Raw genomic sequence first — 24,112 nt, 5'->3', positions numbered from 1 at the left:
CCTAAAAACCTTTTTCTGTCTGGTTTCAGTTTTGGTCAAAAGGTTATTTTATTTTTGGCTGAAAATGACCATGTGTTTTCATCAGTGGAATCTGAAAATGTGTGCTTTGTCCCATTTGTCTCCCTCCCTCCCCCCAAAACAGGAGTTGCTCCTCTTGCTGGATCCCCCTGAGTGCCTTATTCCTTTCCACCCATAGGCCCAGTTTGCTTACCTTACAACCCTTGGTGGTCTAGGGAAATAGTTGGGGCAGAAGCATTCCAGAGTTATTCCTGCCTATTCCGGTTCTGCTCTCAAAATGGCTGCTGCAATTGGGACATCACTCTTAGCCTGACTACATCACTAAGGGGTCTTTTACTAAGCCACATTAGCGTTTTTAGCTTGCAATAGAAATCAGCTGGCTGTAAACGCCGAAACGCCCATAATATTCCTATGGGCGTTTTGGCATTTAGCGACAGCTGATTTTAACGGCGAGCTAAAAACACTAGACCCCTAAACAATTGGGGGTTGTAAGGTAGACCTGGGTAGGAGAGGGGCTATTCTTTGTATTCTATGTAATGCAGTTATGATCTTGCACAATAGTTTTATATGGTAAATAGAATGCCCCCATAAATGATTTTGATAAAAGAAATTTTAGCATGAAAATTTCGAATGATAAGCTTCTTAGGAATTAGCTTCTCTGTGGAGTTATGGTATCAGCTGTCATGCCAAATGTGATACAAAGTCAGCCGCTGTAAAAACATCAAGGTTTTTTTTTTTCAGTTTTTCCATTAGCTGTGGTCCATGTTTGTGGAGGCAAGTTTGCTTGGAGGCTTTTTGGGTTAGGTTTCGGTTTTGGTCAAAACCAGGTGGAGTTTCGGCTGCAGTTTCAGTTTTGGCCAAAAGCTCTCAGGCAGTTCCGGTGTCAGTTTCAGACAAAACTGAATAAAGCAGTTTTGATCAGCCTCTAGTTCAAAAATGTTATTTCTGCAAGTCTCATTTGTGTCTATTAAGATTTCATATAGAAATAAAGTAGAGAAATTTTTACATGCAGATTTTAATGCATTGTTTAGAGAATACAGGTACAGAGCAGGAGTTCTTGATACAGTCCTCAAGACACTGCCAGTCAGTCAGGATGAATATGCAAGAGTTAGAATTGCATACAATAGAGACAGTGCATGCAGATTTATTATAGATATCCTGAATACCTGACTGACTGAACTGAGTTGAGAACCATACTCTCTCATGCATATAAAGACACTTTTACTCCTGGCGGAATTCTGCGCCCCCCCCCCCCAAAAAAAAATCAAAATTCTGTGAACAAAATTTGCAAATTCTGCAAAATTCTGTGCACAAAATTTGCAAATTACTCAAGTTTATTAGTCATAATTTAAACATTACAGCCCCCTCCCTGTACACAGATACCATCCATATTTTTCCTAGCATCCATATTTTTCTTCAAGCCCCCTCTCTGTACCCACCTTTACTGCCCCCTTCCCTCCACCCACAAATAGCATCCACCTTTTTTTTTACAGCCCTCCCTCCACCCACGGCATCTACCACCTCTTTTTCATAGTTCCCTCTGCCTCAAAGCATCCACTTTTTTTACAGCCTTTTTTTTTACAGCCCTCTGTACCCCACAGCATCCACCTTTTTTACAGCCCCCTCCTCCCCTCAGTAGCCACCTTTTTTTTACAGTCTCTTTCCCCCACACAGCAGCCACCCTGTTTTTTTTGTTTTGTTAACAGCTCCCGCCCTCCCTCCCCCCACATTTTTTTCAACTGCTCCTGCACTCACCCGTGAGGCAGGAGCTGCACAGGAGTACCTCTTTGGGGCGAAAAGAACCCCACTCTTTCCTGCCCACTGCTGCTGCTCTGGGCCGGTGCCACCACTTGAAGTCTCGGTGGCCATTTTGAAAAAAGTGGCGGCATTGGCCCAGAGCAGCATCAGCGGGAAGGAAAGAGTGGGGTTCTTTCCTGCCCCGACAAGGCATCTAGACTACCAGGGCATAGGTAGGCTTGGGGGAGGCGGGTGGGCGGCATGGCAAAGGGTGCAATAGCAGGATGACCAAGGCTGGGGGGGGGGGGGTTTGTTGATGGCAGTGGCACACAAATTCTGCACAAATACTGCACTCCGCAGTTGCGCAGAATTCCAGCAACTAATGTGGATTTTACTGCACAGTAGCCATTAGAGCAGACGTGAGCTAGCACAGTAGAAGACCTATGTTAGCTGCTTAACATGCATACAGGCAGAGTGTAGATAGCCTTGTTGGTACCATATAAAGCTGTCATGACTGCCGATAGCGAGGCTGCACATAATGCCACCTCAAGAAGTAGTGTTAAGTGCAGCCATGCTACCTGCAGTTGGGTAGTGCAGCTGCTGCCCAAAGTAACTAAGCTGCAGCAGCACATCTCCTCCTAGCCTTCCTCCAGACCTGATCCCCTCTCCCCCAAAGTGCTTAACACCTCCGATCCCCACTCAAAGTGTTTAACCTGATACCAATGACCCCCCCCCCCTCAAACGTAACCCCCCAATTCCCTATGCCCCCAAGGCTTATCCAGGACTCTCCTTGGTAATCTAGTGGTCCAAGCTGGGAACTATCCCGCTCTGTTCCTGTCTTGGCACTGCCTGGATTCAATATGGCATCAGTGACTCCTAGATGAAGTCTCGCAATACAACTGCTAGGGATAATCCTTTCATATAAGAAGCAATTCTCCCTATATAGAAGGATAATCCCTAGTGGTAGTCTGACCTAGGGGTCATCAAGGCTATTTTGAACCCAAGGCAACATTCGGATAGGAGTGGAGGGGAGCCATTTGTGCATTGGACCACTAGACTATCAGGAGGACTCCCGGATACATCCCAGGAATAGAGTGGAAGAAGGGGCAGGATATGGGGTTGTGGGGGTTGTGTGTCAACTTTTGGGAAACAATCTACTACTACTACTATTTAGCATTTTCTATAGCACTACAAGGCGTACGCAGCGCTGCACAAACATAGAAGAAACGACAGTCCCTGCTCAAAGAGCTTACAATCTAATAGACAAAAAATAAGTAAGCAAATCAAATCAATTAATGTGTACAGGAAGGAGGAGAGGAGGGTAGGTGGAGGCGAGTGGGTTACGAGTCAAAAGCAATATTAAAGAGGTGGGCTTTCAGTCTAGATTTAAAGGTGGCCAAGGATGGGGCAAGATGTAGGGGCTCAGGAAGTTTATTCCAGGTGTAGGGTGCAGCGAGACAGAAGGCGCAAAGTCTGGAGTTGGCAGTAGTGGAGAAGGGAACAGATAAGAAGGATTTATCCATGGAGCGGAGTGCACGGGAAGGGGTGTAGGGAAGGACAAGTGTGGAGAGATACTGGGGAGCAGCAGAGTGAGTACATTTATAGGTTAGTAGAAGAAGTTTGAACAGGATATGAAAACGGATAGGGAGCCAGTGAAGCGACTTGAGGAGAGGGGTAGTATGAGTAAAGCGACCCTGGCGGAAGACGAGACGGGCAGCAGAGTTTTGAACCGATTGGAGAGGGGCGAGGTGACTAAGTGGGAGGCCAGCAAGAAGCAGATTGCAGTAGTCTAAACGAGAGGTGACAAGGGTGTGGATGAGGGTTTTGGTAGAGTGCTCGGAAAGAAAGGGGCGGATTTTACGGATGTTGTAAAGAAAGAAACGACAGGTCTTGGCAATCTGCTGGATATGATCAGAGAAGGAGAGAGAAGAAAAGATGACCCCAAGGTTTCGAGCTGAGGAGACAGGGAGAATGAGAGAGCCATCAACAGAAATAGAAAACAGGGGGAGTGGGGAGGTGGGTTCGGGGGGAAAAATGAGAAGCTCGGTTTTGGTCATGTTTAATTTCAGGTGGCGTTGAGACAGCCAGACAGCAATGTCAGACAAGCACGCTGAAACTTTGGTTTGGATGCAAGGTGAGATATCAGGGGTAGAAAGGTAGATTTGGGAGTCATCAGCATAGAGATGGTAGGAAAAGCCATGGGATGAGATTAATGAACCAAGGGAAGAAGTGTAGATAGAAAAGAGGAGGGGACCAAGAACAGAACCCTGAGGTACGCCGACAGGCAGAGGGATAGAAGTAGAAGAGGATCCAGAGGGAACACTGAAGGTGTGGAGGGAGAGGTAGGAAGAGAACCAGGAAAGGACAGAGCCCTGGAATCCAAGTGAGGACAAGGGTATCGAGGAGTATGCTGTGATCGACAGTGTCAAAAGCAGCGGAAAGATCAAGAAGATGAGGATGGAATAGAGACCTCTGGATTTAGCCAGTAATCGGTCATTGGAGACTTTAGTAAGCGCAGTTTCGGTTGAGTGGAGGGGCGAAACCAGATTGTAGTGGGTCAAGAATAGCATGTGAGGACAGAAAATCAAGGCAGTGGCGGTGAACAGCCGCTCAAGTAACTTGGAGAGAAAGGGAAGGAGGGAGATGGGTCGGTAATTAGAGGGACAAGTAGGGTCGAGTGAAGGCTTCTTAAGGAGAGGTGTGACCACAGCATGTTAAAGGCAGCAGGGACAGTCACAATGGAAAGTGAGAGGTTGAGAATGTGACAGATAAAAGGAATAAGAGCGGAGAGATGGCATTAAGAAGGTGGTGAGAATGGGATCAGAGGAACAGGTGGTACATTTTGAGGAAGAAAGGAGAAGTGTAGTTTCCTCAATAGTAACTTCAGGAAAGGAGGAAAAGGGAATGAGGGGGGAGGAGAGAGAGGGGAACGGGACTAGTGGAGGGAGAGGTGGCGAGGTAGAGAATGCAAGGTTTATCTTTTTGAACCTTGTCGTTGAAAGAATTCAGCAAGGGTCTGAGGAGATAATGAAGGGGGGGTTGGGGGAGGGGGCACCTTGAGGAGAGCGTTCAATGTGGTGGAAGAAAAGTCGAGGGTTAGAGCCAAGAGAGTTGGTCAGTTGGATATACGAAAAGAGCAGATTGGAAGGAGGTCAGCATGAACTTGAAGTGTAACAATCCTGCAACACAATTATGCAAGGTAACATAATCCAAAAACAATGAATCCTTAAGTCCATATGAAGAGGAGAGATCGCATCTAGTAAATAGGCAATAACAAAAAATAAGTGTACACATTTTCAAGAAAATTTATGAACATACTTTTGAAAAAAAATCCAACTATGCAAGACCAAACCCCATCATAACTCCACCCCTAAGGAATGCCTCTGCTGGTCGCAGGTAAAAGAATAGGTGAAACAGCATTACACATTCACTTTTACCCACATATTTTCCAGGCAATTGTATAACAAGCCACTTCCAGGTATAAACTTGTTTTGCACATGTTTTACTGTCTAGTCTCTTGATTCAATTAATTACGTACTGTACATTCCTATATTAAAAACCTTTTTGCACATGCCCTGAAGACTTTGAAACTAGATGTGTAATAAATGTAATATAGTGAATAAAATAAAGTTTGAGGACAGTACTCACCAGCAAGGAGATATTTTTCTTTGTTAATCCCATTTTGAGTAACTGTCATTCACAAATAGATTGCCCCTCACCCAGTCACACCCCTTATATGGAAGCTTCACCTCCTAGTGTTAGTAGCACAAGACTATCACTATGGGTAAGAGGTGTCATTTTGAACCCAGGCACCCAACAGAGAAGAAGTGACTAGGGATCACTCTTGCTCCTTGCTAGAACTCCAAGGAGAGTCCCGGTAAGAAACAGGGAAGGGCTTCTTGGACTTTGCACCTGCTGTAAACAACAACTTTCCAAGAATACATGCATTTGTAAATAGTGAATCTAAACATGTAAATGGTGCCTTTACACATCTAGATATTTCTAAAACAAGGGTTACATTGCTATTCCTGTTTCTTTCTGTCTTTCCTTATACATGTAGCTGATATGCACAGGCAGCTCATAAGGATGAAAGCACCCTGGAGAGGAGTGGAACTGCATGCTGGGCATTGTAAACCCATTGTGTACAGTGAGAGCATCTCTACTTAGGAGCAGGAGACAGGTTTATGCAGCTGCTATAGTGGGGAGCAATGCAACACCCCACATGGCCTCCAGGCAGCAATCTGTCAGTGCTTGACCATAAACCAAATGTTTAGTGCAGTACTGTCAGTTCTGTGGCTTCAATCCACACCTGGCACCACCATTTAATTTGTCCTAAACACTAATGTGCACTTTCAATTGAAACAGATTAAACTTGGATTGGTACACTATCAGCCTTATTTTCGGAAGAGAAAGACGTCCATATTTGGACCCAAATTGGGAGATGGGTGTCTTTCTCCCGTGGGCGCCCAAATCGGTATAATCGAAAGCCAATTTTGGCGTCTTCAACAGCAATCTGTCGCGGAAACAGGCAAAGTTGACGGGGGGGGGGGGGGGGGGGTGTCAGAGGCGTGGTAAAGGTGGGACTGGGGCGTGGTTATCGGCCGAGGAGAGATGGGCGCCCTCGGCCGATAATCGAAAAAAGAAAGGCGTTTTAGTGTGAATTTGGGTCATTTTTTTGGACCCTTTTTTTTCACGAACAAGTCCCCAAAAAGTGCCCTAAATGACCACATGACCACTGGAGGGAATCGAGGATGATCATCCCTGACTCCCCCAGTGGTCACTAACCCCCTCCCACCATAAAATAACAAACTTTAAGAACTTTTTTTCCAGCCTGTATGCCAGTCTCAAATGCCATACCCAGCTCCATCACAGCAGTATGCAGGTCCCTGGAGCAGTTGTTAGTGGGTGCAGTGGACTTGAGCCAGGTGGACCCAGGCCCACCCCCCTACCTGTTACACCTGTGCTGGTAAATGGGAGCCCTCCAAACCGCCCCCAAAACCCACTGTACCCACATGTAGGTGCCCCCCTTCAGCCATAAGGGCTGTGGTAATGGTGTAGAGTTGTGGGCAGTGGGTTTTGGGGGGGATTTGAGGGGCTCAGCACCCAAGGGATGGGAGCTATGGACTTGGGAGGTATTTAATTTTTTTGTTTTACTTTTTACAAGTGCCCCCTAGGGTGCCCAGTTGGTGTCCTGGCATGTGAGGGGGACCAGTGCACTAAGAATCCTGGCCCCTCCCACGACCCGATGCCTTGGATTTGTTCGTTTTTGAGCTGGGTGCCTTCGGTTTCCATTATCGCTGGAAAATGAAACCGCCCAGCAAAAATCTGCACAAATCCGATGGATTTGCCGGGCACAAACCGTATTATCGAAAAAAAAAGATGGACACCCATTTTTTTTGAAAATACGGTCTGTCCTGCTCCTTCACGTATCCGTTCTCGGACATAGACGCCCATGGAGATGGGCGTTCGCGTTCAATTATGCCCCTCTATATGGTCTCCATAACTGTGCAAAGTCTCCAAACAAGATCTTACCAGAGACTTATACAGAGGCACTATCACCTCCTTTTCCTGCAAGCCATTCCTAGCTTATGCAATCACTTTTCTACCTCTAATGTCACCTTAAGATTATCAGGTACAATCTTTCCTTCCTCAGTATCGCTTAGATAAATGCTGAAAAGAATCAGACCAAGGACTTATCCCTGTAGCACACTACTAGAAACATCTATAATCTGCAGAAAAATCTCCATTTAACAATACATTTTGGTGCTCGTTTTCAAAGCACATAGACTTACAAAGTTCCATAGTAAGATATGTGACTTTGTAATTCTATGTGCTTTGAAAATGAGCCTATTGGTCAACCCAGCAGGGTTTGGGTGATACACAAGGGGGAACAATGGTAAATGCTTCCTTGAATTATTCAAAGGCCTGCAGCGCCAGAAAAATGCCACAGTAAATATGGTGTGTAAATGTCTCTGCAATCACTGCGTTAGAATCCATTGATATTTCAGGTAATAATTGGAGATCATCCCCTGTACCTTAGGCTTATATTAGAGTAATATATTCTGAACTGTCAATTACACTCATGTCAAGGGGCACTATGTTTGTTCATTTATTCCACATTTGATATACCGCTTTCTGGAGATACGGTCAAAACAGTTTACATATACTATTTTTTGCAGGTACTTTAGTGTCCCTAATGGGCTCACGATCACTGCTTGTTGTTTCTTCTTTGAAAAAAAAAGAATGAATAGACTTTTTATCTCAATCAAGTTTTATACAATAGTATCTCCCTCACTTTGGAACAAATTGCCTCTAAAGATCTGGCAGAAACATAGCTATTTTACCTTTTGGTGAAAAAGTGAAATTGTAGGTTTTTCTGTAGTCTGGCCTTTTTACTTCATTTGTTTTTTAAATTATGATACAGTCTTGGAGTGATTTTTCTGAAAATGCTGGGATTAGCAGCTAGTTAGTAACTGATGAGGTATGGCTGTGCTTATTGATGTATATGGGATTTTAAATGGGCTGTTTTGTTAGCCTTTATTTTCTCACACTCAATTTTACACTTTTCTTTGATTTATGAATTACATTTTTCTTGTTTGTACACTATTTTGAAACTGGGGCTGCAACCTAGAAATATAAGTAAAATAAATAAATAAATGGAACACTGAGGGGGGAAGTTACCAACATGGGCTACTGTTAAGTTGGGTTATTTTAGCACAGGGTCTCATAGTAAAACAATCCATTTTAACAGTATTCCATGTTAATAACTTCCTTCCTGAATGTCTCAAACCTTTGGGAAGTGGCTTGAATCTTCTGAGGATCCACTTATCTCTTAGAAGGACAGGAAATAACCATGGAATTCCTACAGGCACTCTTCAAGCTTCTTATATAGCACAGATACAGATTGCTGGTTGTTTTTGTTTTGTTTTCTTGCCATCTGGGGCCAGGTCAAAATTTGTATGAACCCCTTCTCCCAATTTTCCTGCAAATACTCATGTAGGACAGCCAGCTCAGGTTCAGACACAGAATAAGGACAACAATAAGTATTTACTGTCAAATAGCAAGTCAATTGCATAATATAATCAGCACTATAGGGAGGGTAATTTTCAGTCTCCCCATTGATCTTGCAGGTCTGCAAGTCGATTTTTAAAGTGAAATAGCCCTATCTGGAATAGTGGTAAATAACACAGATTAACGTGCACTATGGTTTAGTAAATACGCCTATTATTAATATAATTTCAGGTACAAATGGCCAAATTTTGAACCTCAGTTCCAGAAATGTAATGGAGTTACATATGCATCTCAAGAAGTTTCTCAAGTTTAATGAAATTTATGGGCTAGTAAGTGAGAATGTAACCTTTTCCTCAAGAAATATATAAAAGCTAATGAATAGTTGTGAACTGGGGTAAATCTGGTTTTAACAATATTTTCCTGTTGATTCTGATAAACATTTAACAGCCATCACATAGGATCAGAGACTAAATCACAGCTGACTTTCCCCAAGTTTAACATATATTCAAGAGTGCTTGGAAGGATATTAAGATAAGGTTGAATACAGTACAAATATCAATGATGCAATAAATGAGAAGTCGGCAGGCTTTGACTCAAGATTGCATTATACTAAGGACAAAAACTGAAGACACGGAAACTATGACTAATGAACATATGCTCTGAGAATGCTTATAAGTCTGTAAAGGACTATAAATTGAATTGATGACCTGAAAAACAAGTTTTGCTTAAGAAATCATATTGACATTATATCTGGAAAACAACAAGAAGGAGAAACTAACACATTTGTTTGCCATAGATTAAGAAGATGCTAAGGACAGCTAGTTTTGAACTAGTTTTACAAAGCATAGAGATATACCACATCCATCCAAAGATTGATCAGGCAACATCTTATATAGTACTAGTATAATTTTCAAAACTACAGATGATCAGTACAAGTTAAACTTGTAAAATAAATTAAGGATAAACTAGTTTAGATTAGATTTATACTGCATGAAATGCCTTCTTTCAGAAACTGGGCCTTTTCACCTTCTGGGTCAGCAACCAGTGGCCTTGGGCAAATATTTTGATTTGTTGAAAGAATGAAATAATTATAAACAAACGTTGCACTGAAAATGACCATTTTTTGTTTAATTCTTTGAAGATTTGAGTCAGTTCTGGAAAAGATAAGTTCATTAAAATGAATACTAAAAACTCTGAACTTGCATGCCTAAAAATTAGCAAGGATTTCAATCTGAGAAGGGCAAAAAGGTACCTATAGTGTTGTATGTGTATATTTTATAAAATAAGCATGCACATTACAACTCTGTACTCAAATGCCCACACAAAGATCACATAAATGCCTGGAAATGCCCAAACCAGATCACATAAAAGTCACCTTATTCTCTAACTCCTCTTACTCTCTTACCTATCTATATGTTAACCATCTCTCTGACCTCATGTGCAACTTTCTTTAAATTAGTCACCTTATTTTCTAACTCCTCTTACTCTCTTATCTATCTATATGTTCCATCTTTGCTTATACCCTACAATGTCAAGTAAAATTACGTGTTGACATTGTAAGTAGTATACTATCAGGCTCATTTTCGAAAGAGATGAACGTCCATATCGGTATAATCGAAACCCGATTTTGGATGTCTCCAACTGCAGTCCGACAGAAGGACGTCCAAATTTCAAGGGGGCGTGCTAGTGGTGTGTTCAAGGCAGGACTTGGGCGTTCCTAAGACATGGATGTCTTTCAGTGATAATGGAACAAAACAAAGACGTCCAAGACTAAAACTTTGACGTTTTGAGCTAGACCTGTTTTTTGACCAGATGTCCACTGGAGGGACTTGGGGATCACCTCCCCTTCCTCCCCCAAACCACAAAACATTTTTCCAAACAGCACTTTGAAAAGGAAAAGATAGACTTTTTTTGTAGAAAATGACCTTTCCTGTTCTGATTTTAGACATTTTACAAAAAAACGTCCAAATTCAGACTTAGATGTCATATCCAAAAATGCCCCTTGTGCATTTGACTTGCCCAAAGTCACCAGGAGCAGCAGTGGGAATTGAACCCATGTTGCCAGGATCAAAGCCCGCTGCACTAACCATTAGACCGCTTCTCCTCTGTTTTGGATGTCTTGCATTTGGACGTCTTTGCATTAGAAAATGGCCAAAAATCAAAGACGTCCAAATGCAAGGACGTCCATGGTATTTTTGAAAACAAAGATGGACGTCCATCTTTTTTCGAAAATGACCTTTTCCCCGCCTCCGAATTTGGACGTTTTACAAAGACGTCCAAATTCCAACTTAGACGATTCTTTCGAAAATGCCCCTCCATGTCATACTTTGTATTGTTATTTGAATATTTTTACTGCTATAATTGTCTGTTGTTCATGTTCGATTTATTCTTATTGTACACTGCCTTGAGTGAATTCCTTCGAAAAGGCGATAAATCCTAATAAATAAATAATAAATTAATAAAAGCAGGCAAATGTTCTTCATGAACATATGCAGTCATGCCATTTTATAGAAACCCTTTCCTGTGTGCAAAACCCGCTTTAATGCCAAAAAAAGTCAACATACCTTTACAAAACTAAGTTCCACGTGCACAACTTATTTGTATAAAGTTAAATATGTGTATTAAGTGGCAGCACTCATATTTACCACCGCTAACTATACAAATAACTTAAATGGATAAGTTATCGTTATAAAGTTATATGGCCACCATTAGGCTGAAAATATACCCGATAAAATAAATTCCAATACAGAGGGAACCAATTAAATATAAAGTCTTATGCAATATTTGAGAATGCAGTGCTACTTACGAGTTTGCTTGTTCTCCTTTGGCAGCTGCATCCTGTTAGTCTGAATGCTGCCCTCAAGGATGAATACAAAACTTTTAACTTCTTTATCAAAATCCTAAAACAGAATCAAACATTTGTAGTTAATATAATATAAAAGTAATACAAATGAAACATATGGAGAATGTAAGGTTGAACTCTTAATAACTGAAATTTAACAGTAGTACAATAATAATATATGTTAATTTCACATTGGCAGGATTTATTATATTGTGAGAATGCGTCTGAATATTGATGTTTTTAAAATAATTCTGTAATGGACATATTTCAGATGCCTGACATCCCAGGAGACTAAATTGGCTCCTGATAGATTGAGAACCACTGCCAGAAGAGACCCCCCCCCCAGGCTACAGAGAAGAGGAGTCACTGTTACAGACTTGTCAAGCATGTGTTGATAAGCCTGAACTGATCACACCAGAGGAGAACCAAAGAGCAAGAAGACCACAAATATATGTCAATTAGTAAACAGAGAGATATAAAGATCAAATATTTTCATATCAATAGATTTTTTTCTATAATTCACTTACATCCATACATTAATCAAAACCAACACACCCTTGTTTTGGCAGAGTCTGTATAAAGTGCATATGTAAGGTATAAAATTGATGATTGTATATCATACCGAGTTGTTGTAATTACAAAGTATGACAATATGGGTATCATTTTTGAAAGAGACAAATGTCTAAAAAGTGGTATAAAGCAGCATTTGGATGGTTTTCTCACCAAAACATCCAAATTAGTATTTTCAAAACCCATTTTCCAGACATTTTTCTATGCAGTTCATCTGCAGTGCGCTCAAACCTCAAAGAGGCATGTTAAGGGCGGGATTTGGGTGTTCCTAAGACATGGACATTTTCCAGCCATAATGGAACAAAATGAAAATGTCCAGTGTTTTAATAATGACTAAGCCACAAAAAAGTTCCCAAAATGACCAGATGACCACTGAAGGAACAAAGGAATGAACACCCCTTACTCCCTCAGTCATCACCGACCCCCTCCCACCCCCCACAGATGTAAAAGAAAAAGTATATACCAGCATCTATGACAGCCTCGGATGTTATAGCCAGTCCAATCAGAGCAGCAAGCAGGTCCTTAGGGTGGCCTAATGTCGGTGCAGCGCACTACAGAGAAAAGGACCAATCTATAATCCACTCTGTTACACTTATGGTGGAAAGTGTGAGCCCTCCAAAACCCACCAAAAATCTACTGTACGCACATATTTATTTATTTATATATATAGGTGACACCTGCAGCCATAAAGGCTATTGTAGTGGTGTCCAGTTGGGTACAGTAAGTTTTTGGTGGGCTCACTATACAACTTAAGGGAGGAACAGTGAGATGTGTACCTGGGAGCTTTTAGGTGAAGTCCACTGCAGTGCCCCCTAGGTTGCCCCACTGCTCTGATGAGATGTTTGTGTGGCCGGTCTACTAAGAATGCTGGCTTCTCCTACATCCCAATGGCTTGATGTTGTGCGTTTTTCACGGATGTTTTTTTTTTTTTGTTGGAAATGGACCAAAAAGATACATGCAAAGAGCACAAAACATCTAGCAAGTGGCTATTTAAAAAAAAAAAAAAAAAAGATGTTTTGCCATTTCAAAAATGGCCATATTTCCTATTCAGATTCTGAACGATTTTGAGTAAAATGATGAAAACCATACTCAGACCTCATATTGAAAATGCCCCTCTATATCAATGTGACATTATCACTTGACCTCACTAAATTATGATGCTACCCAATGGCGATATACCACTTTTAAAAAAAGTACTGTTACAGTTTTGTTGTTCTGTAGCACAGAACAGTCAATTTTTTTAAATAAAGCTCACAAGTGGGAGGATTAACATATACCCCTGATGTGTGCTCTTCCAAAATATGGCCATGATGGGTTTTAATTAATGTATGAATATCCTTTTCTATATCAAATAAATTTGATTTTATAATTCACTTATATCTGATCTTATTTATTTTTTACTAATTGGCATAACTTGTATTGTTTGTTGTCTTGCTGCTGTTTGGTTTACATTTGAAAGACAAGTCACTATTGCAACCTCTTGTAGGACAGAAAAAAAATAGGAGTCACTGCTCAAGCCTAGTGAAGCTCATGCCAATGGGTAGGAGATAGAAGGCTACAGTCTGGTGAATCATATTGACAGGTCACTTGAAGCACATGCTGCCAGGCTGCAGAGAGGAGTCATTGCTGAGAACTAGTGAAGTTCATGCTGCCAACTCATAGAGAAAAGGATTTACTGCTATGGACCAACAAAGGCCACGCCATCGGGTTGAAGAGAGGATAAGTTACTGCTGCAGTCTGATTAGCTCAAACCAAGAGCAGGGACAATCACAGAGAGCCCAGTGGAACCTATGCTGCAACACTGCTGGTAGCATAACTAGCAGAGGACTAAAGAAAAGTATATCAAACCGGTTCACAAAGAGAGAGAGAGAAATTAGTGCCAGCATCAAGACAGAATGGCATAGCAGAAAGGAATACTGTGGACATAGGAAGGTAAGGGACGTGATGTAGGTAGAAAAAAAAAGGACAGAGGAGACAAAGAGGTACAAAAATACAAATAAAGGTAGAAAAAGGGTCAGAGGGACAAAATATAAAGCAAAAATGAGAACAGGGGAACAAAATCACCAAAATTAGCAAAACAAGGACAAATACTACTACTATTAATCATTTCTATAGCGCTACTAGACCTATGCAGTGCTGTACACATTATATGTAAGTAAAACAACAAATCAAAATAAAGGGAAAGGGGATGAGACTCGATATATCACCTTTCTGTGGTTACAATCAAAGGGTTTTACATATTATATACAGGTACTTATTTTGAACCTGGGGCGATGGAGGGTTAAGTAACATGCCCAGAGTTACAAGAGGCTGCAAAGAGAATCGAACCCAGTTCCCCAGGATCAAGGTCCGCTGCACTTACCACTAGGCTAAAAAACAGAGAAAACAAAGCATAAAAACTAAAATAGAATGAACAGAAAAATAAAAACAGAAAGTATGCTTTCACCTGGTTTCCAAAAACTGTGGCTGATGCCCATTTTTTGACCCTTATAAATCTGCATCACTACTAGTGAAATTGTGATTTTTGCTTCATCAAAGCCTGAATATTAATAAATGATACACTGTCAAAAAGCACTTGAATTCTATTCAAAATGTTTCTTTGACATAAGAAGTCATATATAACAATTGTTACTGGTTGCTGTGACCAGTTCAATTTGCAGGGGACGCAGGCTGATTCATGAATAATTTTTGTATTTTTTTTGAGGGGATGTGGTTAGGGGGAGAGGAATGGGCGAGAAGGGTGATCTTGGCATTTTCATTACCACACACTAACACAGGAGCCCTTGCTGCCTACAAAATAGTGGCAGTTAAGTGCTGCTGCTGTCATTTTTTTTTAAATGGCTGTGTGCTAATGGACATTATTAGCTCACTGGTCATTAATTGGACAAACAGAAAAAGGCACTTTTATGGCTACAGTAAAAACTGCCTTAGCATCACAGGACAGACCTCTACATAAGGGTGTATGTACTAAGGCAAATTTTTACCACAGCTTAGTAAAAGGACCCCAAACTTGGTGAATCAAGCCTTTAAAGGCTCATTTTACTGTCTTCGTAGTGGCAGGTTTCTCTCAGGTTAGTCAGGCCTTCATTATTTGATCATTTTACAGCTTCATGCCATTTTTTTTACAGTAGTAACATACTTTGCTTTACCTTCACTATAATGTGGTTATTACATATTGTGCTGACATTGTTAGTATACCATGCCATACTTTATATTGTTTTTGAATATTTTTACTGCTGTAATTGCCTATTGCCATGTTTGATCTATTCTTACTGTACACCGCCTTGAATGAATTCCTTCAAAAAGGTGATAAATAATCCTAATAAATAAAATAAAATACGGATTATAAATCTTACTTTCCAAATTGCTGACGGACTGCCAATAAACTTCCATTTTGCTGCAGGATCCTTGCCTTGAGCGCTGAAAACTTCAACAAATGGCCCTCCCTAAAATACAAACAGCGCTTTGTCATACTGTATAAATACGTATATTTGATCACAGAATGAAGGAATAGAGAAAACTTAGCACAATTCTCTTTTGTCTACCACAAATCAGTGATGAGATATGCAATAGAATTACAGTTCAAAGGAATCTAGTAGGACCTGCAATCTGAGCCCTTTTGCTCAGGATCATACCAAGCCGGAATTATGCCCTGCCCCACCTAAAGTGTCAAGGCAAGAAGAGGAGATAATGGACAGGGAACAATATAGCACCACCATCTTTCCTGTGCCCTGTCTGGCTACACCACTCTCACAACCCTTGGTACGGCCTTCTTCTGCTATAGGCTATGGAACTGGGCTGACTAAGATACCCAACTCATTTCATACAAACATACCTGATAACTCTCCAGGTTTGATCCTACTCTTAAGTTTCTCTGCAACATGAGGGTGGGAAAGAAGCGAAAGGCCAGTACTAGGCAGGTACTGTGATACTGCTGCAGAAGCAAGAACTTAGAAGAAGCATTTCTCAGCCTGCTTTTGCTTCTCCTGCCTCTCACCATTCACTGGTTCTGGTAAGCTGAATGAGGCATCAGCAACAAGGGGCAACGAAGTAGCAGCTCTACTCAATTACACTTTCTTCTGCTCCTACCACTGGCACAGCACAAGCTGAAGGGTTCAATGAAGGTGTGGAGCAAAAGTGAGCTGGGCTAAAAGGGAACATGGGCTATGGCACATGTGATTTCCCATGCACTGAGGTCCCTTTTAGTATGGCTTTAAAATGGCCACATTTCTATTTTTTTCTCATTAATGGCCAAGTGCTAATGCCCAAATTAGCACCAACACCTGAACTACCACCAGATGCAAATTCCTTGATCTGCACTTCCCCAGTTGCAAAGGAATGAAATACAAACTAATGCATGCGTCAAACTTCCCCTACTTGAGCACACAGTTATGGAACGCACTGCCACGCAATTTGAATCGATACACGAAATAGCGAACTTCCGCGTACTACTGAAGACCCATCTCTTTGGAAAAGCATACCAAAAAGATCAACCCAAGTGAATATGCACAACTTGCCTATTTAATTTTAGAACTGTCTCCTAAAATCTGCTTGTATACTACTACTTTGCTTTTCTCATCATGCTGACCAAGAACATGCAATACGAAATGTTTATTACTAACATTCTTCCACTACTCATGATGTATTGTAAGCCACTTTGAGCCTGCAAAGAGGTGGGATAAGGTGGGCTACAAATGCAACAAATAAATAAATAAATGAATAAATAAATAAATGCCTGAGGCTGAGTGCACTCCACAGCAGTGCATTTTAGTGTGTAGGAGGTACACATTAGTGCATATAGTAAAAAGCCTCTCAAGCATCCTTTTTAAAAAAATTAAAACTTACTCGAAACATTTCTACTAATTTTGTAAAAGCATGTACTATATCCTTTATTAAACTGCAGCTTTAGATAACAAGTTTGGCATAAATGCATACATACCATAATAAAAAGAATGCTATTTCCTGGGGCCTTTGCCTAATAAGCAAAACTGGCAATACTAGCACTGGCAAACATATTGACATCGACCCAAGATTAAGTTCTGTAGTGTATGCAACATGACAATCTGTCCAGTTCCCGTTTTAGGGTTTTTCTGTGGCCTAGAAGCATCAGCACTGGGGAAGCTCTGTAAACTACACCTGTCTCTACAACTGGAAACGGTAAAAGAAAAACAAGGGCTGCTTCGCTTTACCTGGTATTCATTTTTAAACATGTTGGGAGATGTTCCACGCCTGGATAGTACTTCCCAGGTGGGTTCCTTTTACACCCCCTTTATCGTACACCGGAGTCCCCACCACCACCCCTGAAATTCTCCCCGCTCCAGCGCTTCCGGCTCAACGCCACTCTAGAGCTGGTTGCTAGGCACGAGCTTCTGCTCCCTTGTTGCCATGGCGAGGACTGACGCCAAAGAAAGCGCGCGAGCGGTAAAGGTTTAAGAACACGCGCGGGTGCAAGTGGGAAACAGGTGAAAAGCGCTGTCGGCGTGTGTGCGTGGTGCTTGTTCGACACAGTCAACAGTGTGTTTTCTGCGTGCGTACTTTTGAGCAGGGTGGGTCGGAGGTGCTTGAGCATGTTTGGAAGATAATGTTTAGTTTTACTGATATCAAGTTATCCAGCGCCAGGCAGGAGATTGTGGAACAGTCCTGGATTTCTGAGTACCTCATCCTAGTACATTATGGGATTGCAGCACTGATTTCAATGGGCAGGATCAGGCAAAGAGGTGAGCCTATCTAGTCCGTTGTAAGCAAGGAAGCCAAATTGGGCAATGTGTGTTTCCCCTTCCCAGCGCAGCCGTCATCCTCGTTTACTCAAAACAAAGCAAGCAATCCTATGAGCTGCTGCATCCACATTGTCGTTTTTTGTTTTGGGGGGTCCATCTTTCCAACCATCCACAGTGGCTTTGAATTTAGTTAGTCCAAGGACTTTCAGCTAGCTGATTAGCTTTTTCCATAAGCAGTGGACCACTGAAAGGAAACTGCTCCTGACTTGAGAAAACCACCGAAGAAGAGCATCTTCTACATCCTCAGCTTTTCACGCCCGTTTTCTTTTCCTGGTGTGGATTTGTATTGTTTTGCCAGTCTTCCAGAAGCTGATCTTTCTGCTTCAAGATACATGAATTTGACTGGGATTGACCACATATTCTTTGCAATAGAGCTTGACTTTGTTTGTTTCTAATTTTTAAGAACTCTATTCGTTCAGCCAGTGTTTTTAAAGTCTTACAGTTCCGCCGTGACTCCAGTGTATACTCTAACAACTTTCTTTCGCTTATTCTGCCTGTGGCAGTTAAAGGGGCAGTACAAATCCACACTGGAACGAAATGGGCGGGAAAAGCTGAGGAGGTAGAAGATGCTCTTCTTTGGTGGTTTGGGTACCATTTACTTAATCTTGGCCCTATATGCTTTATGATGACGATCATTGCACCATTTCAGGAGTTGCCTTCTGGACTGACTCCTTTAGTTAATATCCTCTGCTTTTATGGTGATAAATGGGGGCCCTTTTACCGTAGTATTTTGGAAGGGGAGGAGGCGTCTCATAATAAGTGATGATGCTTTAAAGAATGCATGCTCTTGCATAAAATTCATTCAGTAAAGTCTGTCCAGCATGAACCTCATTGTATCTTCTAGCCCAGACTTTAAATTTTTTTTAAATACTGTATTGCCAGCATATATTAATTTATCTATAAAACAAAACTATCTATCCCTGAAACTTTGGTGTTAAATTTTTTTCCTTTAGCACCATAAGAGATACTCTCAACTGACTATACACTGACTTTTTTTTTTTCACTAATGGGTTTGCATCTTAATTTCAGATCTGCCTGTACAACACTCACATCCTTTCAAGTCCAAAGGAGTTGAAGTTGTTTTAGCAATTAGAGGTGAAACTTGTTATGTCTTGTCCTCATTATCACCACTCTCTGAGAATGCAGTTAAAAGCACCAGAGTATTTTTTAACATTTTTAAGTGCATCGGGGGTTCTTATACAAGGCATGTAAGGCAAGGTGTGATTTTCTGACCACTGGAATGATTCTTCCTTATTGATTGCATGTAGCATCAGGAAAAGCTGAATCAGCCAATATGATTGGCTGATTTGGCTTTTCCAGCAAGTATCAACTGTTTATGACAGAAATATGTGCCAGCAGTCATTGTTTAAATCAGACATCTCAGAACTTAATCTAGTAATAAATATCTTGGTGCATAGTGCCTTACTGAGAACGTTAAAGCATTATTGAAGCCTACTATTTATGCTGAATTTAACCTTGGAAGATGAATGGTTCTTTTACAAGCTCCCAGTCTTTCTGATATTATATAAACAACATATATATGCTAATATATATATACGTACACACACTTGTGACCTGGCTTAGCCACTGTGAAACAGGATACTGGGCTAGATGGACCATTGGTCTGACCCAGTATGGCTACTCTTATGTTCTTATGTAATGTTTAGTAATTTCTATTTATTTTGGAGGGTTATTCATTGATATTTAACTAAGGTTGGTTTGCTTACTTTTATGTCAAAAGTATATGTTTTATTGTATCTATGTTTTTAACTCTGCATGCTACTAATGTAAGCTGCCAAGAACTTTCTGGATTGTGCAGGGTAGTAAATAATGTAAATAAGTAAATACTACTTATCATTTCAATGCTGAATCCTGGATTTCATCCTTTCTTTAATGGTTATATATTCGGTTCCATGTTGTTTGCAAATGACATGTGCCTGACTGGATTCTCTCTGGTCTCCCTCCTCCTCTCCTTGACCTCATTGTTTTTCCTCACTACGAGGGTTGATTAGTAAGATATGTTTTTTTCTGACTTGTTATGTTTATTGTTTTGTTAATGTATACTCAAAATATACACTGATTGGTACCCACATATCCATCCCATTTAGGGCCCTGTTTACTAAGCTGCACTGTAAGTGCGCAAACGTTTTAGTACAATGCTAATGTTAGACACCTATAGAAATATATGAGTGTCCCTAGCATTAGCGTGCACGAAAAGGTTTGCATGCCTACCGCGCGGCTTAGTAAACAAAGCCTTTAATTTGTTGAATATGGTACCCATTCTAAATTCGTTGCCAGAGAATGTTGGTAATGGCGGTTAGCTTAGCGGGGTTTATAAAGGTCTGGACGGCTTCCTAACGGAAACGTCCATAGACCATTATTAAATTGACTTGTGGAAATCACTGCTTATTTCTGGGATAAGCAACATAAAATGTATTAAACTTTTTCGGGATCTTGTCAGGTATTTGTGACCTGGATTGGAAACAGAATACTGGGCTTGATGGACCTTTGGTCTGGCCCAGTGTTGCAATACTTATATACTTATGTACTGTGGAGGGGATAATCGAAAGGGACACCCAGGTTTGCTGAGGACGTCTCGCAAAACTTGGGTGGTGGAGGGGCGGGGATAACCCTTTGGTCATGGGAGGAGCCAGCATTTGTAGTGCACTGGTCCCCCTGACATGCAGGACAGCAACCGGGCACCCTAGGGGCACTGCAGTGGACTTCAGAAGTGCTCCCAGGTGCATAGCTCCCTTGTACCTTTGGTGCTGAGCCCCTCAACCCCCCCCAAAACCCACTACTCACACTGTACACCACTACCATAGCACTTACAGGTGAAGGGGGGCACCTAGATGTGGGTATAGTAGGTTTGTGGTGGGTTTTGGAGGGCTCACATTTACTACCCACAAATGTAACAGGTAGGGAGGGGATGGCCTGAGTCCGCCTGCCTGAAGTGCACTGCACCCACTTAAACTGCTCCAGGGACCTGCTATGCTGTGATGGAGCGAGTATGACATTTGATGGCTGGCATAGAGGCTGGCATGACATATTTTGAAAGATGTTTTTTGAGGGTGGGGGGGGTTAGTGACACTGGGGGAGTAAGGGAGGTCATCCCCGATTCTCTCCGGTGGTCATTCTGGTCAGTTTGGGCACATTTTTGTGGCTTGGTCGTAAGAAAAACAGGACCCCGTAAAGTCATCCAAGTGCTCGTCAGGGACGCCTTTTTTTTCCATTATGGGTCGAGGATGCTATGTGTTAGGCATGCCCCAAATCCCGCCTTTGCTACGCCTCCGACATGCCCCCCCGTGAACTTTGGTCATCCCTGCGACAGAAAGCAGTTGGGGATGCCCAAAATCCGGTGACCCTGTGAGAAGGACGCCCATCTTCCGCTTTGTGTCGAAAGATGGGCGTCCTTCTCTTTCAAAAATGAGCCTGTAAGTAATGCACAATCCTGTGATTGTGCATTAGCCTGCTATTTATCCCCCTAATTTTATAAAAGTTGCCAAAAATTTGTGCATGCAAATTTGGGATTCGGTTTATTATAGGGTTAAAATGGCAAAACCTATCACTTTAAATAAGATTTTCTTTTGTTTGGATATTGAATATTTTCAGTAACTGCTTGAAACAACTGTGCAGCAATAGTAGCCCTGTTGATGCAAAATCAGAAATGCCTGAAATGTCCACGAGTATGCAAGACCCAGAAGGCACCATAACAATATCAGAGAAGGTCTTAGGTAGAGATGAGCCTGGGGCTGAAAGCATGATACTGGGTACAAACAGAGAGGAAAAATGAAGCAGGAAAAAGATCAATCTCCTTGCTTTGAAACAGGAACATTTAATATATTTCTGTTTACTTCATATGATGACATTTTTTATTTTATGGAAGCAAAGAGGTGACGCTGTAGCCTCAATATATCAGGAACTACTGAGACATTGGTCTTAAGGAGTCCAACGGTAAATTCATTTGTAAGCTGGATTTTATTGATTTAGAATGCTACTTTTTCAGCCTTACAAATAATCATTTGCTCAGTTCCTTCCTTCCTTTGTTCTGTCTGCTCTTGTTGCATGTGTGTTCTGTTGCTATCTCCTATTTCACAGTCCACGAATAACAGGCGATGAGACTTTATTGTATGGCAGGGTGAGGTTAGAATGTTAAAGCCCTTCGATGTGTTCTTGTAGACTGACAGGCGAGCCAATGTGTGGAAAGATATGCAGCTGAACATTTTCTTTGATAAATCTATACCAGTCGGTATTCAGATATTGTCCTGTCTCTACTGTGGGTGAGCCCTTAGGTTCCCTAAGGCCCCGAAAGACCTCAGAGGACAGCCGTGCACCACGAATCCTCACCCCGCGGCGGCCGCCGTTCACCAAGGGTTGAGCCCCCAGCTGCAGGCGGGCCAGCAGGACTGCTGGAACCGCGGGGGTGACGGCTGGCCTGGCTGGTAGTCAGCAAACACAGTCTATGGATGGACGGCTAGCAAAGCCGGCCAGCACTCCGTGGGAATCTCAGCTCGGTCTCTGGATGGCGGCTAGCAAGGGCGGCTAGCAATCCTGGAGAAAGATAAGCACAGTCTCTGAATGGCAGCTAGCAAGGGCGGCTAGCAATCCTTGAGAAAGATTAGCACAGTCTCTGAATGGCAGCTAGCAAGGGCGGCTAGCAATCCTTGAGAAAGATAAGCACAGTCTCTGAATGGCAGCTAGCAAGGGCGGCTAGCAATCCTTGAGAAAGATAAGCACAGTCTCTGAATGGCAGCTAGCAAGGGCGGCTAGCAATCCTTGAGAAAGATTAGCACAGTCTCTGAATGGCAGCTAGCAAGGGCGGCTAGCAATCCTTGAGAAAGATTAGCACAGTCTCTGAATGGCAGCTAGCAAGGGCGGCTAGCAATCCTTGAGAAAGATTAGCACAGTCTCTGAATGGCAGCTAGCAAGGGCGGCTAGCAATCCTTGAGAAAGATAAGCACAGTCTCTGAATGGCAGCTAGCAAGGGCGGCTAGCAAGGCACACGAACCCACTGTGCCAGCTTCGGAACAAAAAACCGGAAGCGCCGATGACTGCCAGCCCCGGAGTTAAATATCGCGCCTTCCCACCCCCAATGGCGAGTTCCTCCAATCCGACCTGGAGAGTCGGCAGGGCCTCTTCTGATAGGCCCTGCCTGAACTCCCAGGCGGAGCTATCTCCTGGTCCTCCAATCGGAGTGGGGGAGGCGGAGCTCCAGAGCCCTCCGACACCGAGACGGAGAGGGCATCGGCCCCGTGTTCTAGCGCCGCCATTTTGGGCGGCGCGGGTCGTCTCCCGGCTCTTCTTCCAGCGAGGTCGCCGGCCGCCGATCCCGACCCTGGCCGCTGGTCCGCGACGGCGCCGGTCCCCCTGCAGCGGTTGGGTCGGCCGTCCTCCCGTGCAGTGGCCACTGAATCCCGCCCCCGCGGTGGGAGGGGAGCAGGTAGGCGCGTGAGACGCGACAGTATCTCCCCCGGATGCCCCCTCTCCTCCGGGGCCCGGTTTACGAGGGAACCGTGTGTGGAAAGCCCTTACCAAGTCCGGGGCATACACGTTGACCCGCGGGTTCCCAGGAATTGTCTTCGGACCCGAAATGCTTCCATGCGAGCAAATAGTACAACTTCCCTCGTCGCCTCCGGGAATCAAGAATGTCTTCAACTTCATATTCCGAATCAGGATCCGCCTCGTGGGCCACCGTCTCCTGGCTTTGCGGGTGCCACCGAGAGCCTCGGAAACTCTTCAGCAAGGAGACATGAAAGGCATTATGTACCTGCAGAGTACTTGGTAGGCGCAACCGGTACGTGACCGCTCAAATCGAGATTGGATCGGAAATGGCCCAATATACCGGGGTCCCAACCTCCGCGAGGGGACGCGAAGTCTTAGGTGTTTCGTACTGAGCCATACCTTCTGTCCCGGTTGGAATGCCGGGGCCGTTCTCCGGTGGCGATCAGCAAAACTCTTATACTTGGCAGCTGTTCGTTGTAGTTGCGCTTGAGTCATCTCCCAGACCTTCCGCAGGTCAGTTAGAGTCTGAGTAACCTTGGGTGCCGGGGAGTCAGACGGAAATGGTGCTGGAAGCCGGGGATGTCGCCCATACACTAAGAAAAAAGGGGAGTTCCCGAGGCCGAGTGATCACTGTGGTTGTAGGCAAACTCGGCCC

At 42.8% G+C, this 24,112-nt stretch overlaps 1 protein-coding gene across 1 annotated transcript in view; it reads right to left on the bottom strand.

Annotated features, from left to right (window-relative positions):
* Positions 1–17,388, bottom strand: part of C6H3orf67 (chromosome 6 C3orf67 homolog) — a 223,410-nt gene extending 206,022 nt beyond the window's left edge. The window contains exons 1-3 of the mRNA XM_030206446.1: positions 17,368–17,388; positions 15,535–15,624; positions 11,573–11,666 (exon numbers count right to left, since the gene is read on the bottom strand). Of these exons, the coding sequence (XP_030062306.1) occupies positions 11,573–11,666; positions 15,535–15,624; positions 17,368–17,388 (205 nt within the window). The remainder of the gene's footprint in view (positions 1–11,572; positions 11,667–15,534; positions 15,625–17,367) is intronic.
* Between the last annotated feature and the right edge of the window lie 6,724 nt (positions 17,389–24,112).

The sequence above is a fragment of the Microcaecilia unicolor genome, chromosome 6 (genome assembly GCF_901765095.1).
Source record: "Microcaecilia unicolor chromosome 6, aMicUni1.1, whole genome shotgun sequence".
In the NCBI taxonomy this organism is placed as follows: Eukaryota; Metazoa; Chordata; class Amphibia; order Gymnophiona; family Siphonopidae; genus Microcaecilia; species Microcaecilia unicolor.
The sequence above is the reverse complement of the archived record's forward strand: the minus strand, read 5'-3'. Positions and strand labels throughout refer to the sequence as shown.